This window comes from Mustela putorius, unplaced genomic scaffold (genome assembly GCF_011764305.1).
Source record: "Mustela putorius furo isolate JIRA1106 unplaced genomic scaffold, ASM1176430v1.1 tig00004035_pilon_pilon_pilon, whole genome shotgun sequence".
Lineage (NCBI taxonomy): Eukaryota > Metazoa > Chordata > Mammalia > Carnivora > Mustelidae > Mustela > Mustela putorius.
In genome coordinates this window covers 1,277,328-1,292,226 of record NW_025422171.1, presented here as the reverse complement: position 1 = coordinate 1,292,226, position 14,899 = coordinate 1,277,328, and the positions used below count along the sequence as shown (strand labels likewise).

Genomic DNA, 14,899 nt, shown 5'->3' with positions numbered 1-14,899 from the left:
GCTTCATCTTTTAAATGGGTGCATGATACTATTAAATGGATATAATTAATTTAACTCATCCTCTGTTGATTGATATCTGGTTCTTTTTCCAGTTAGTAAAAGCAGTGCTTCAGTGGATATTTATGTATGGATCATAGCAAAATTTTGTAAATTTTTAAAAAAATTTTGTACATCTTTTTTATTTTTTTAAGGATTTCATTTATTTATTTAACAGAGAGAGATCACAGTAGACAGAGTGGCAGGCAGAGAGAGAGAGAGGGAAGCAGGCTCCCTGCTGAGCAGAGAGCCCAATGCGGGACTCTATCCCAGGACCCTGAGATCATGACCTGAGCCTAAAGCAGCGGCTTAATCCACTGAGCCACTCAGGCGCCCAATTTTGTACATCTTAATTCTTAATAGATAGACCAATATGTTTTAATAATTGTACTTTTAAAATTTTTTTTTTTATTTTTTATAAACATATATTTTTATCCCCAGGGGTACAGGTCCGTGAATCGCCAGGTACACACATCCCACAGCACTCACCAAAGCACACCCCCCCCCAATGTCCATAATCCCACCCCCCTTCTCCCAAACCCCCTCCCCCCAGCAACCCTCAGTTTGTTTTGTGAGATTAAGAGTCACTTATGGTTTGTCTCCCTCCCAATCCCATCTTGTTTCATTTATTCTTCTCCTACCCACTTAAGCCCCCATGTTGCATCACCACTTCCTCATATCAGGGAGAGATCATATGATAGTTGTCTTTCTCTGCTTGACTTATTTCACTAAGCATGATACGCTCTAGTTCCATCCATGTTGTTGCAAATGGCAAGATTTCATTTCTTTTGATGGCTGCATAGTATTCCATTGTGTATATATACCACATCTTCTTGATCCATTCATCTGTTGATGGACATCTAGGTTCTGTGCATAGTTTGGCTATTGTGGACATTGCTGCTATAAACATTCGGGTCACGTGCCCCTTCGGATCACTACGTTTGTATCTTTAGGGTAAATACACAGTAGTGCAATTGCTGGGTCATAGGGCAGTTCTATTTTCAACATTTTGAGGAACCTCCATGCTGTTTTCCAGAGTGGCTGCACCAGCTTGCATTCCCACCAACAGTGTAGGAGGGTTCCCCTTTCTCCGCATCCTCGCCAGCATCTGTCATTTCCTGACTTGTTGATTTTAGCCATTCTGACTGGTGTGAGGTGATATCTCATTGTGGTTTTGATTTGTATTTCCCTGATGTCGAGTGATGTGGAGCACTTTTTCATGTGTCTGTTGGCCATCTGGATGTCTTTGCAGAAATGTCTGTTCATGTCTTCTGCCCATTTCTTGATTGGATTATTTGTTCTTTGGGTGTTGAGTTTGTTAAGTTCTTTATGGATTTTGGACACTAGTCCTTTATCTGATATGTCAATTGCAAATATCTTCTCCCATTCTGTCAGTTGTCTTACGGTTTTGTTAACTGTTTCCTTTGCTGTGCAAAAGCTTTTGATCTTGATGAAATCCCAATAGTTCATTTTGGCCCTTGCTTCCCTTGCCTTTGGCGATGTTCCTAGGAAGACGTTGCTACGGCTGAGGTTGAAGAGGTTGCTGTCTGTGTTCTCCTCAAGGATTTTGATGGATTCCTTTCTCACATTGAGGTCCTTCATCCATTTTGAGTCTATTTTTGTGTGTGGTGTAAGGAAATGGTCCAATTTCATTTTTCTGCATGTGGCTGGCTGTCCAATTTTCCCAACACCATTTATTGAAGAGGCTGTCTTTTTTCCACTGGACATTCTTTCCTGCTTTGTTGAAGATTACTTGAGCATAGAGTTGAGGGTCTATTTCTGGGCTCTCTATTCTGTTCCATTGATCTGTGTGTCTGTTTTTGTGCCAGTACCATGCTGTCTTGATGATGACAGCTTTGTAATAGAGCTTAAGTCTGGAAACAATTGTACTTTTGTACCTTGCTAATGTTTATTTAATCCTTTCTATATCTAAATTCCATTATACTATTATAGGTTATTTTTTCCTTCTCCCTGTTTTTGATCATCAGCATAAGAAGCAGTTCGAGTTTTCTTCATTGTTATTTTTGTATTATCTTTGTTCCTATAGTTTATAAACTTTGAGTAGATGAGATTAATTGCCATACATTTGTTATTACTCTCTCCTCTTCCACCACTGGAATTTTAGGATTATATTATCGCTGTTTATGTATGTCCTCATACTGATAAATCAAGTAGAGGAAGTAAATTGCCTTTAAGTGTCTTTTGATCCTAATTACTGAAGGGGGAAAAAAAACAAGGAAATTGGCATAATTTATTCCTCCTTCATTCTCTTTTCCTTTCAAATTTTATTTTGCATCTGATTTGTCTACATTTATGACATTAAGTTTTTTCTTTTTCTTTTCTATTTTTTTAAGATTTTATTTATTTATTTGTCAGAGATCACAAGTAGGTAAAGAGGCAGGCAGAGAGTGAGAGGGAAGCAGGCTCCCTGCTGAGTAGAGAGCCTGATGTGGGGCTTGATCCCAGGACCCCCGGATCATGACTTGAGCTGGAAGCAGAGGCTTAACCCCACTGATCCACCCAGGCACCCCAAGTTTTTTCTTTTTAGTGTAAAAGCTGATTTTGTTTATTTTCTGGTGTTGCAGAACATTTAGTTTTTACTTAGTAGTTTTCAGTTACACAATACAGTATTACCAACTGTAGTCACTAAATTGTATGTTGAATTCTCAAGCCTTATTATTACAGGTGAAAGTTTTTACCTTTATATCAACCTTTCCCTATTTACCCCACTTCCCAGCCTCTGACAGCCACTTTTTTACTTCTTTGTTTCTATGAGTTTTTTAGATTCCACATGTAAGTTCTAGGCAATATTTGTGTGTTTTGGGTTTTTTCTTTTTGGGGGGCATATTTTAGTGAGCTATAATGCCCTCAGGGTTTATCCATGGTTTGGAAACCATGGGTTTCATTTTCTTGTGGCTGAATAATATTCTTTTTTGAGTATGTACATATGTATGTACGTATACACACCACATCTTTATCCATTAACTCGTTGATGGACATTTAGGTTGTTTCCATGCGTTCACTGCTGTGGATAATGCTGGAGGGAACAGGGAAGTGCACATAACTCTTCAATATCATGTTTTCATTTCAGCTTAATGTTCTTTCATGATAATCCTCACATGTTGAAATCTTAACCCTACTTTAAATAGATGAGCCATGACTTTTCTGTTCATTTGATTGATGTTTATCCTCATGATTTAAGGAAGGGTTCATAAAAACAACATTCCTTGCAGTCTGTGTCTTCTAAAATACTATGTATGATCCTTATATTTTAAACTGGTGTTTGAAACTCATGATCTTTTTCTCTCTTCCTTTCTTAAGTACTTGATAGCATGTTTCATTGTCTTCTAACATTGACTGTTTCTGTGGGGATGTTTTTCTGAAGTAAGCCTGAATTTTTTTCTGTCTCATAAGTGACTTCATCTGGATTCTTCTTTTATTTTATTTTTTGTTTCTTATTATTTACTTTGTTTTTTTTTATTAACATATAATACATTATTTGTTTCAGGGGTACAGGTCTGTGATTCATAGTATTACACAATTCACAGCGCTCATCATAACACAGACCCTCCCCAGTGTCCATCACCCAGCACCCGCATCTCTCCCACCCTCCTTCACTCCAGCGATCCTCAGTTTGTTTCCTAAGATTAAGAGTCTATTACGTTTTGTCTCCTTCTCTGGTTTTGTCTTGTTTCATTTTTCTCTCCCTTCTTCTAGGATCCTCTGTCTTGTTTCTCAAATTCCTCATATCAGTGAGAGCATGTGATAATTTTCTTTCTCTGACTTATTTCACTTAGCCTAGTACCCTCTAGTTCCATGTCATTGCAAATGGCAAGGTTTCTTTTTTTGATGGCCTGATAATATTCCATTGTATATGCATATATATATCTCCCCATCTTTATCCATTCAAGTGTTGATGGACATCTAGGCTCTTTCCATAGTTTGGCTATTGTGGACATTGCTGCTATAAACCTTGGGGTGTATGTGTGGATTCTTTCTTCTTAAATCAAGTCCAGTAATTTAACCCAGGATGTGTTCCCTGCCCCAGATATTTTGTTAATTTTTTTTCCTTTTCTTTTTTTCTTTTTAAGTAAGCTCCATATCCAGAATGGATGGAGCCCAACACAGGGCCTGAACTCAAAAACCCAATATCAAGACTTGAGCCAAGATCAGGAGTCAAATGCTTAACTGAGCCACCCATGCATCCCTTGTTAAGAGAAATTTTAAACATAATGTTGAAGGAATTTTAAGGTGTTTATTACTTAGATTCTGTTACTAACATTTTATTGTACTTTATTATATTTTTCTGTCTTTTCGTTCTAGTAATTAAGATACATCTTGTTTTAATAGCATAGTGTTTTCAGCTTTTCTTTGGGACTAAATACGCCCTTAAAATCTATAGATTCAGTGCCTATATTTCTGGAAAGTAGACTCTTAGATCAGAGAGTATATATGAATTGAGAAAACACAGTCCAGATCAAACTTTAAATTTGTCTTTATTCCCATAATATTCCCATATATTTATATTATATTGAAATTATAGATGTAATTTTATGTTCTTTGTCATTAAATTAGGAAAGAACTTTCACATATTTTTTGGCCTAGTAATAAGTAGTGCTGAAGCTGATTTCAAAGAGTGTATGGATGATGCCTTTGGATTTTTTTTTTCTTTTTAAGAAAAATCCTTGTGACTGTGATTTACTGCATCAAAGATTGAAAACATCCCAGCTATATATAATATATATATATATGTATATATATATATAAATTTTTTTTTTTTTTGGCAACTTATTCCCCCATAGGGTATTACTTTGGCACTATACAAATATGTAAGCTTTATTAAAATTTCAGGAACTTCAGATATTAGCAACTTAAATAATTTACTAAATGTAAATGGTAGTTTTGCTATAAGTTGATAGTGCTCTTAAATTGGATAATGTACTTTTATGAAAACTTTATTCTTGGATTGTTTGAGCTATATTATATCAGTGTTAACGGATGAGGAAATACTACCTGAGAGGTTAAAGTAGTTTTCTCAACCGGCACAGCTTAGAAGGAGAAAGTCCATTTGTCAGAAAACAAATGTTTATGTTTTTTTCTTACTCCTGGAAGAAACTGTAATGCATATTTTTACATTATTATATATGGTAATTTGTCCCTGATTTAAGAGCAGCTAACCTGCAAAACCATGACAGAATTGATACAGGATATACTGGATAGGCTTTTCTTCAATAATTAGTGATCATAGTACACTTTCTATATTTTGGCTTATTGGAGCATTTCCTCTTAGGAATATAAGCAGATTATATATTTTTGGTGTCTACCAGGTTTCTCCAGCTAAAGCAGTTATCTAATAGTTTTATGGTTCTCAATGTTTGTACAGTGGATCAGCCCTGGTGCTTCAAAAAAAACATTGATGTCTCCATCACAAGAGATTTTGATTTAATTGGTCTGGTTAAAAGGTACTTAGATAGTTCTAAAAAGCAATTAAAGTTGACAACTAATGGTCTCAATGTTTGAAATCATTGTAGTAGGTTTTGATGGTTTTTAAGGTAGCTAAGTGTTTTGAGGCATCTTGTTGGAATGCCCTGATCACTACCTTACCCTTGCTGGATGGTTATAATACATTGATAAATCTGAATCTTTTTTCTTTGACATAAGTAATACATAATTCATTCTGTTTTCAGTCATTAAAATGGGGAAGATAATGTTTACCTTGTTAGGGTTATGATGCCTACTTTGTTATGGTTATATTATTAGGGCTATTGGCACGTAGAATAACTAACTGTTAGTATTTTGTTTTTTAAGTTTTTGATATAGTGATTTATTAAATGCTTAATTGAGGTAATTTATGTTTACATTAGAAATTTCAGATAATGTGATAAGAGGAAAGGGAAATAAAAGCAACCAATAATTGTGCCACCCAGAGTATTTCGATATTTTTTAATCCATATGTGTATGCACACATAGTTTAGTAAGGTATTGCTAAGATTTTTATAGCACATGGGCAAAGATGTACTTTTTCTTATCTTAAACTCTTCTGGAACCCCTGTTCTTGATGATATGTTAGGGATTGGTGACTGTGGGACTGTTCATCTTGTTTATTTTTAAATTTTTTTTGAAAGATTTTATTTATTTGACAGATCACAAGTAGGCAGAGAGGCAGTCAGGAGAGAGAGGGAGAATCAGGCTCTCCACTGAGCAGAGAGCCCGATGGGGGCTTGATCCCAGAGATCATGACTTGAGCCAAAGCAGAGGCTTTAACCCACTGAGCCACCCAGGTGTTCCTGTTCATCTTGCTTAAAGTAATCTTGTTAGTATCAGAATTCAGCCCTTCCCCACTTATAAGAATTCTCTCATTGCCTTTTTTCATAAGAAATTGACTTTGTGTGGGAGGAATCTTATGCTAATTTTACTGGCAGAAATACTCTTTGGAAGTTAAACAGTGTCCCATTATTCTTACTGTTTGTTCTTATGTGCCTTCTGCTCATTTCTCCCAAGGCATCTTTCTGGGCTTTATATTCCCAGCTGAATATATGAAAATATAGCTACCATTTATTCAGTTTTTAGTATATTCCAGGCTTTACATTAAAACAGTTACTACCCATTTTAATTTCTTAAAATTAGGATAAATTTTATTGTTTTCTTACATATGAAGAAACAGGTCCAGAAAGCATACTTACTTGACTAATTACATAGCTTATAATCTTCCCATTATAAAATAATATACAAAAAAAGCTAGGTGTATGAGTATGAATAAGTTACTAAATGTATTGCCAGCAATAGAGAACCTGTGTGATTATGGATTTAAAAAATACAGAAAGGGAAGGTAAAAATATTAATGTGTAATCAATATTTTATAGATCTCATGAGGCGTCAAGAAGAACTCAGACGCTTGGAGGAGCTCAGAAACCAAGAGTTACAAAAACGGAAGCAAATACAACTGAGGTAAAAGAACATCATTTAATATATATGTGAATATATGTAGTTTTCATTGTGTTTTTAATAAAATTCCCTACTGCCTACTATAAACAAGTTGTACAAGTTGGAAAATACAGAAAAAATAACAAAATGTATCTATATTTTGACTGTACTCTGGGAATCATTCTATAAATTATTATAATTTTTGGAACTATGATTTTTTTAAGCTGGTTATGGACATTTTTTTTTTAAAGATTTTATTTATTTATTTGACAGAGAGAGATCACAAGTAGATAGAGAGGCACGCAGAGAGAGAGACAGGGAAGCAGGCTCCCTGCTGAGCAGAGAGCCCGATGTGGGACTCGATCCCAGGACCCTGAGATCATGACCTGAGCTGAAGGCAGCGGCTTAACCCACTGAGCCACCCAGGCGCCCCTGGTTATGGACATTTGATTGCATTCACTGTGAACTTACCTAAGGGGCTTAGGTATTGCATATAATTTGTTGTAAGAATGTACTGTGATTTACTGGATCATTTTTCTAGAGATGGACATTTTAGTTTTTAGTTTCAGTTTCTGGTTTTTCCATGTGTATAATACTATTGTGAATGCTTTTATATATTTTTGTGCTTCTGATAATTTGCTTAAAAAAAAGGTTTGTGGGAGTGGAATACATGATAAGGGATATGGGTATTTAAAGTCTCAATGTAAAATGGGCAACTGTAATGGTCAACTTAAAGTCTTCTAGGTTAAATAAGGACCTTGAGGAGTGGTTGATCCAAGATGTATTAAAAAAAAAAAAATTAACAGGGCACCTGGGTGGCTCAGTGGGTTAAGCTGCTGCCTTCGGCTTGGGTCATGATCTCAGGGTCCTGGGATCGAGTCCCGCATCAGGCTCTCTGCTCAACGGGGAGCCTGCTTCTCTCTCTCTCTCTCTCTCTCTCCCTACCTCTCTGCCTACTTGTGATCTCTCTCTGTCAAATAAATAAATAAAAATCTTTTCAAAAAATAATAAATAAATAAAAATTAACAGCTTTTCTTGTACTAGCAGTATTTAATTGTGAAATATGAGATAAATGTTACTCTTAAAAGTTGTTAAAAATCAAAATAGTTAGGAAATGTTATGAACAGAACTATGATAGATTAAAGAAAACCTTAACATTTTGTTTTTTTGTTTAAAAGAACTTTTTTTATTTCTAAAGATTTTATTTATTTGACAGAGAGAGAGATCAAAAGTAGGCAGAGAGGCAGGCAGAGACAGAGAGGGAAGCAGGCTCCCCGCTGAGCAGAGAGCCTGATGCGGGGCTCACCTGAGATCATGACCTGAGCTGAAGGCAGAGGCTTAACCCACTGAGCCACTCAGGTGCCCCTTAAAAAACCTTTAAAAAATATTTATTTGACAGAGAGAGAGGGAACACAAGCAGGGGTAGTTGGAGAGGGAGGAACAGGCTTCCTGTTGAGCAGGGAACATGATATGGGGCTCAATCCCAGAATCCTGGGATCATGACCTGAGTTGAAGTCAGATGCTTAACCGACTAACCACCCAGGCACCCGTAAAACTTTTTTCAAAATAATTTTAGAGAGAGAGAAAGAGCAAGTGTGGGTTGGAGGGTCAGAGGGAGAGAAGGAATCTCAAGCAGACTCCCCTCTGAGCATGGAGCCTGCCGGGGACTGAATCTCAGGACCCTGAGGTCATGACCTGGCTGAAACCAACAGTTGGATGTTCAACTAACTGTTCCACCTGAATGCCCCAAAGTTTTCTGTGCTTTATTTTATTTATTTATTTTTATAGTTTTTATTTATTTGGTAGAAAACACAAGCAGGAGGAGTAGCAGGCAGAGGGAAAGGGTGGGAGAAGCAGACTCCCCGCTGAGCAGAGAGCCAGATGTGGGCCTACATCCCAGGACCCTGGTAGGAACATGACCTGAGTCGAAGGCCGTCACTTAACCATCTGAGCCATTCAGGCACCCTTGTTTTATTTTTTAAAGATTTTATTCATTTGAGGCAGAGAAGAGAGAGCATGAACAGGAGAGAGGCAGAGGAAGAGGGTAAAGCAGACCCCCTCTGAGCTGGGAGCCTGGCTTAACCATCTGAGCTGCCCAGGCACCCCTCAAAGTTTTGTTTTTTAAAGTGTTATAAAAGTAGTAAGTGCTTGTGGTAGAAAGTAAGGTACTAATGGCAAATAAATAAAAAAGAATGCAAAGAGCCTTGAATAGATGTCAGGTGTCATTATGGTCTGGAGATAGGTAGTATTCAGTATATTTTAATGTATTTTTTCTAATTTTATACTTGATTTTATCAGTGTGTATATGTTTCTGTCTTGGCAGTTACTCTGCTCTTTACTCTAAATTACTTATTCTCAAATTAAGATATTTGGGTAGACAATGTCAGCATTCTGATTATAAGCCCCCACATGCCCCAGCTTGTGAATCAGAAATTATAAGGGTAGAGCCCTACCACCTGTGCTTAGTATTCCAGATGATTGGTGTGCATCATAAAGTTCGAGAATCACTATTATATAAAATTCCCCATATAATCTCCTTAAACAAGGGACCTTTTTCCAATTTCTTCATCTTTGTTTTTTTTCCTTTTTATGTTAAGAGTTGTAAGTATTTAAGTATGTTAAAGTGTGTTCTACTTGTACAAAGAAAAAGAAGCCTTCCCTCCTATATAAAACTCTGACTCCATGTTTCCTTTGTATTTATATTTGCCAATTAGGCTTTTAGAATTAATAATCTTACCCTTCACTTGCCAAAAAATAAAATAAAATAATTTAACCAGACAATGAAGGAGAATCATAAGAAGGCATTAAAAAAATCCACACAAATGGGGGTTCCTGGTTAGCTCAGTCATAGGGCATGCAACTCAGTCTTGGGATTGTCAGTTTGAGCCCCACATTGGGTGTAGAGATTACTTAAAATTAAAGTCTTTAAAAAACAAACAAATGAATAATTGCAATTGCAAGTAAGTAACATTGCGTTTCAAGGTTAAAGCCTCTGCCTTCAGCTCAGGCTCTCTGCTCAGCAGGGAGCGGGCTTCCTCCTCTCTCTGCCTTCCTCTCTGCCTACTTGTGATATGTCTGTCAAATAAATAAATAAAATCTAAAAAAAAAAAAAAGAATGTATATACTTTTTTGAGCGAACAGATCAGTAAATATAGGTTAGGAAACACGGGTTTCTCATTGTTGGAGAAAGAAAAAAGAGAAAAAGGCTAAAACTAAAATGAATCCTGTGATGATGAATTGGGATCAAGGTTATCAGTAGAACTCAGTGGTATTTAACTTAGAGAAGTACAGATGTGTGTAAATATGTAGATTCACATACATACATACATACATTCCATAACTCCTTTCTACCTAGAAGCAATGATGGGATGCCTCAGTAACAGCACACATAGAGGGCCTAGATTCTTGTTCCAAACACTATTCTCTAATAAAAGGAGCTAGGGTTTTGTGGAGAAGTAGTTGATTCCTGGACTAAAAAGTCCAGCCTGAGCCTGGAATGTTGTACCAGGGAATAAGAAAGTACAGGTGTATCTCTCATACACTGCAGGTTCAGTACCAGACCACTGGAGTAAAGCAAATATTGCAATAAGGTATATCAAATGCATTTTTTTGCCTTCCCAGTGCATGTAAAAGTTATACACTATAGTGTAACAAGTGTGTAAAAGCATTAGGTCTAAAAAAATAAACACACCTTAATGAAAAAACACTTTAATTGATAAAAAGTGCTAACCGTCATCTTAGCTTTCAGTGAGTTATAATCTTTTTTTTGGTGGAAGGTCTTTCCTTGATGTTGATGGGCTTCTGCCTGCTAAAGGTTGAGAAGCCTGTGGCAATTGTGGACTCTCTTTCAGATGACTGATCAGGGTGGTGGTTGCTGAAGGTTGGGAAGGCTGTGGTGGTTTTTTACTTTATTCCCCAAACGATTTCTCTAGTTGTGATGCAGTTTCATAGCATTTTACCCACAGTAGAACTTCTTTCAGAATAGAAATCCTCTCGGGGCGCCTGGGTGGCTCAGTGGGTTAAAGCCTCTGCCTTCGGCTCAGGTCATGATCCCAGGGTCCTGGGATCTAGCCCCACATTGGGTTCTCTGCTCAGCGGGGAGCCTGCTTCCTCCTCTCTCTCTGCCTGCCTCTCTGCCTACTTGTGATCTCTCTCTGTCAAATGAATAAATAAAATCTTAAGAATAGGAATCCTCTCAAACCTCTCTTACAGACATACCTTGGAAGATAACTGCAGATTCAGATCTAGACCAGTGCTGTAGAGTGAATATCACAATGAAGTGTGTCACATGAATTCTTTGGTTTCCCAGCACATTAATATGTACACCTATAAACTGTAGTTAATGAAGTGTGAAATAGCATTATGTTTTTAAAAAGTGCATGCCTTAATTAAAAAAATACTAATCAGGTTGGTGGTTGGTGAAGGTTGGGTGGTTGTGGTAATTTCTTAAAATAAGATGATATTGAAATTTGCCTCATGAATAGTCTTCCTTTCAGAAAGGATTTTTCTGTGGCATGTGGTGCTGTTTAGTACCATTTTATCCACAGTAGAACTTCTTTCAAAATCATGAGTCCATCCTCTCAAACCCTGTTGATGGGTTATCAACTACATTTATGTAATATGCTTAAGTTCTTTGTTGTCATTTCAACAGTCTTCGCAGCATCTTCATCAGGAGTAGATTCCATCTCAAGAAACCACTTTCTTTGCACATCCATAGAAGCAGCTCCTCATTTGTTTAAAGTTTTATCATGGGATCGCAGCAATGTGCTCCCATCATCAGGCCCCACTTCTAGTTTGCTTGCTGTTTCCACCACATCTGCAATTACTTCCCTCACTGATGTCTTGAACCCCTCAGCCTGAAAGACATCCAGAGGGTTAGGTCGGAATGAGTTTCTTCCAAACTCCTGTTAATGTTGATAGACCTCTTCCTGTGAAACACAGATGTTCTTAATGGCATCTAGAATGGTGAATCCTTTCTAGAAGTTTTTCGTTTTACTTTGCCCAGGCCCATCAGCGGAGTCATTGTCTACAGCAGGTATAGCCTTATGAAATGTATTTATACATTTATAATATGTATTTATTAAATAATAAGACTTGAAATTGCATTTGCTCCTTGATCTGTGGGCTGCAGGGTGGATGTTGTGTCAGCAGGCATGAAACCCGCATTAATCTTGTTGTCTATTACCATCATACCTCTTGGGGACCAGGTGCATTGTCAGTGAGCAGCAGTATTTTGAAAGGGATCTTTTTTTCCTGATCAGTAGATGTCAGCAGTGGACTTAAAATACTCAGTAAACCACGTTGTAAGCAGATGTGCTGTCATCCAGGCTTTGTTGTTCTATGTATAGAGCACAGGCAGAGTGGATTGAGTGTAATTTTTAAGGGCCCTAGGATTTTCAGAATGGTCAGTGAGCATTGGCTTCATCTTCAGGTTACCAAATAGCATTAAGACATTCAGCCTATCTTTTGAATCCAGGCATTGACTTCTCCTCTATGGCTATGAATGTCCTAGATGGCATCTTCTTCTAGTATAAGGTTATTTAATCTACACTGAAAATCTGTTGTTTAGTGTACCCACTTTCATTAATTATCTAAGCTAGATCTTCTGGATAACTTGATGGCAGCTTCTGGATCTCTGCTAGCGTCAGACCTTTTCCTGCAGCTTCCTCACTTTTTTCACCTTTTTACAATTGAATAGCATTAGGGCCTTGGTCTGGATTAGGTCTTGGCTTAAGGAAGTATTGTGGCTGGTTTGATCTTCCATGCAACTCCTTAAAAGTCCTCCATTTCAACAGAAAGGCTGTTTTGTTTTCTTACCATTTGTATGTTCATTGGAGTGGTACTTTAAGTTTCTCTGAAGAACTTTTCATTTGCATTCGCAGCTTAGCTAACTGTTTGCTGTAGGAGGCCCAGCTTTTGGCCTTTTTTGGCTTTGGGCAAGACTTCCTCACTAAGCTTAACCATTTCTGGCTTATGATTTAAAGTGAGAGACATGCAGCTCTTCACTTGAACACTCAGACCATTTTAGGTCTAGGCATCAGCCTAATTTCCATATTGTTGTGTCTCGGGGAGTAGGGAGGCCCACAGAGAAGAAGACAGATGAGAGGGAGAGAGATGGGGGAACAGCTTGTTAATGGAGCAGTTAGAACACACAAAGTATTTATTGATAATGTTTGATCTTATATGGGTATGGTTTGTGGTATCTCAAAACAATGAGCAGTGTCAAAGGTCACACATCACCATTACAAATATAATAATAATAATGATGAAGTATTGTGATAATTACCTACCAGAATGTGATAAAGAGACTCACAAAGTGAACAAGTGCTTTTGGAAAAAATGGGGCCAATAGACTTGCTTGATGTAGAGTTGCCCCAAACCCTCAATTTGTTTAAAAAAAAAAAAAAAAAAAACACCAAAAATCTCACAGTATCTGTAGTGCACAGTAAAGCAAAACTGAATAAAACAAAGTAGGCCTGTACTCATAAAACATGGGGCATACTGAAACTACACAGGAGGCAAACTGAAGGTGCTCCTAAATGGTCAAAGTTGGAACAGTTTCAGCAACAAAATAAGAAATTATAGTATTAGATTTTAAACTGTAGAATAAAGCATATAACCATGAATCCATACTGATAGAAGTAAATAATTCAATGAATAAATAAATGGAAGAGAATGAACAACTGTTTTTATAGTAGAATTCCAGTTAATCAGTATGGAAGGATTGAGAGAAAAATCACCAGTGGGACAGACACTATAGTAATAATTAGTTACAGACATAAATAATAAAAAGTTACAAGATTTACTGACCAATGTTCAAGTTTCTCTTGAAACTTGAGAAACACAACTTGAATACTCATTTGTATTAGGTACAAATGGAAAAACAGTAAATGTAGAGTGGAGAAGCGATAGCACCATTACCATGTATTAAGGTTCATATTACCTGTAGTAAGACATCAGTACCAGGAACTTCTTGATACTATTCAGTCAGAGAGATACATTGTTACTTCTTTGGGCGTTTTTGGCAAAAAATTTATAACCTCAGGCTAGTCCATGAGGAAATATAACAGGAATCCTGATTAATGACATTGTACAAAATTATCAGTTCTCTTTAAAAAAGTGTTAAGTTCACTCTGAAGGGAGTGGAGAGGAAGGTGTTTTGCGCACCCAGGCTGGAGACCGTGGCCTGGCTCTGTGTGCATGGTAGACCTCTCCTGCAAGGCTAGGAAGTCAGGGTGGCAAGTGCTAGACACCTGACTATGGCACCACCTGGGTAGGCTTCTGCCTCAGCTGGGCATGGTATACCCTGAGAAACTGCCCCACAGGTCTAGTACAAGTTCTAGCAGTCAATGACAGAGCAGGGCTCCCATAGCCCAAGTACCCCAGCAGCACTGTGCGTGCATTCCTGGAATGCCCCCAAGCTTTTCAGTGCCATCGCCTGGGTTTTGCAATGGCACATGATGGAGCTAGGAATGTGGTCTGCTGGAGGAAGGAGCGGTGTCCAAGATGGTAGAACAGAAGCTGAGGAAGAGTAGAAGAAAAGGAAGAAAGAGAAGTTGAAAGAGAATGTTACTAAAGGAGACCAAGGAGCACATCCTGAAGTTGTAGGAGAAGCTTTTGGTCCTACAGGAAGAGAAGCCACGAGCTTTTCTTGCAGCTCAAGAAAAGTTTTATGTGAATCTGTGCCCGGCCACTTTTAGCCCACCCAGACAGAGGTTCTTCAGCCTTGTGGTGCCTTGTACTTAAAAAAACAGATTGAACATGGTAATCAGCAGATTGGACTTCCCTCCCTATGCTCCACGAATCTAGTTTCTGGACTCCTTGCCTCCCCTTGGCTTCCTCCTGCAGATGCAACCAGCAGGAAAGTCAGGCTTTTTGCCTTTCCCGCTGCTCCTGCTGCAGATACAATCAACGGAAAAGTCAGACTTTGCACCTCCCA

General features: G+C 37.7%; 1 protein-coding gene across 2 annotated transcripts in view; it reads left to right on the top strand.

Annotated features, from left to right (window-relative positions):
- The window catches only part of PSPC1 (paraspeckle component 1), a 78,096-nt gene that overhangs the window by 34,308 nt on the left and 28,889 nt on the right, over positions 1-14,899 (top strand). For both annotated transcript variants that reach the window (XM_045072422.1, XM_004778237.3), the window contains exon 5: positions 6,900-6,984. In XM_045072422.1, coding sequence (XP_044928357.1) covers positions 6,900-6,984 — 85 coding nt within the window. The remainder of the gene's footprint in view (positions 1-6,899; positions 6,985-14,899) is intronic.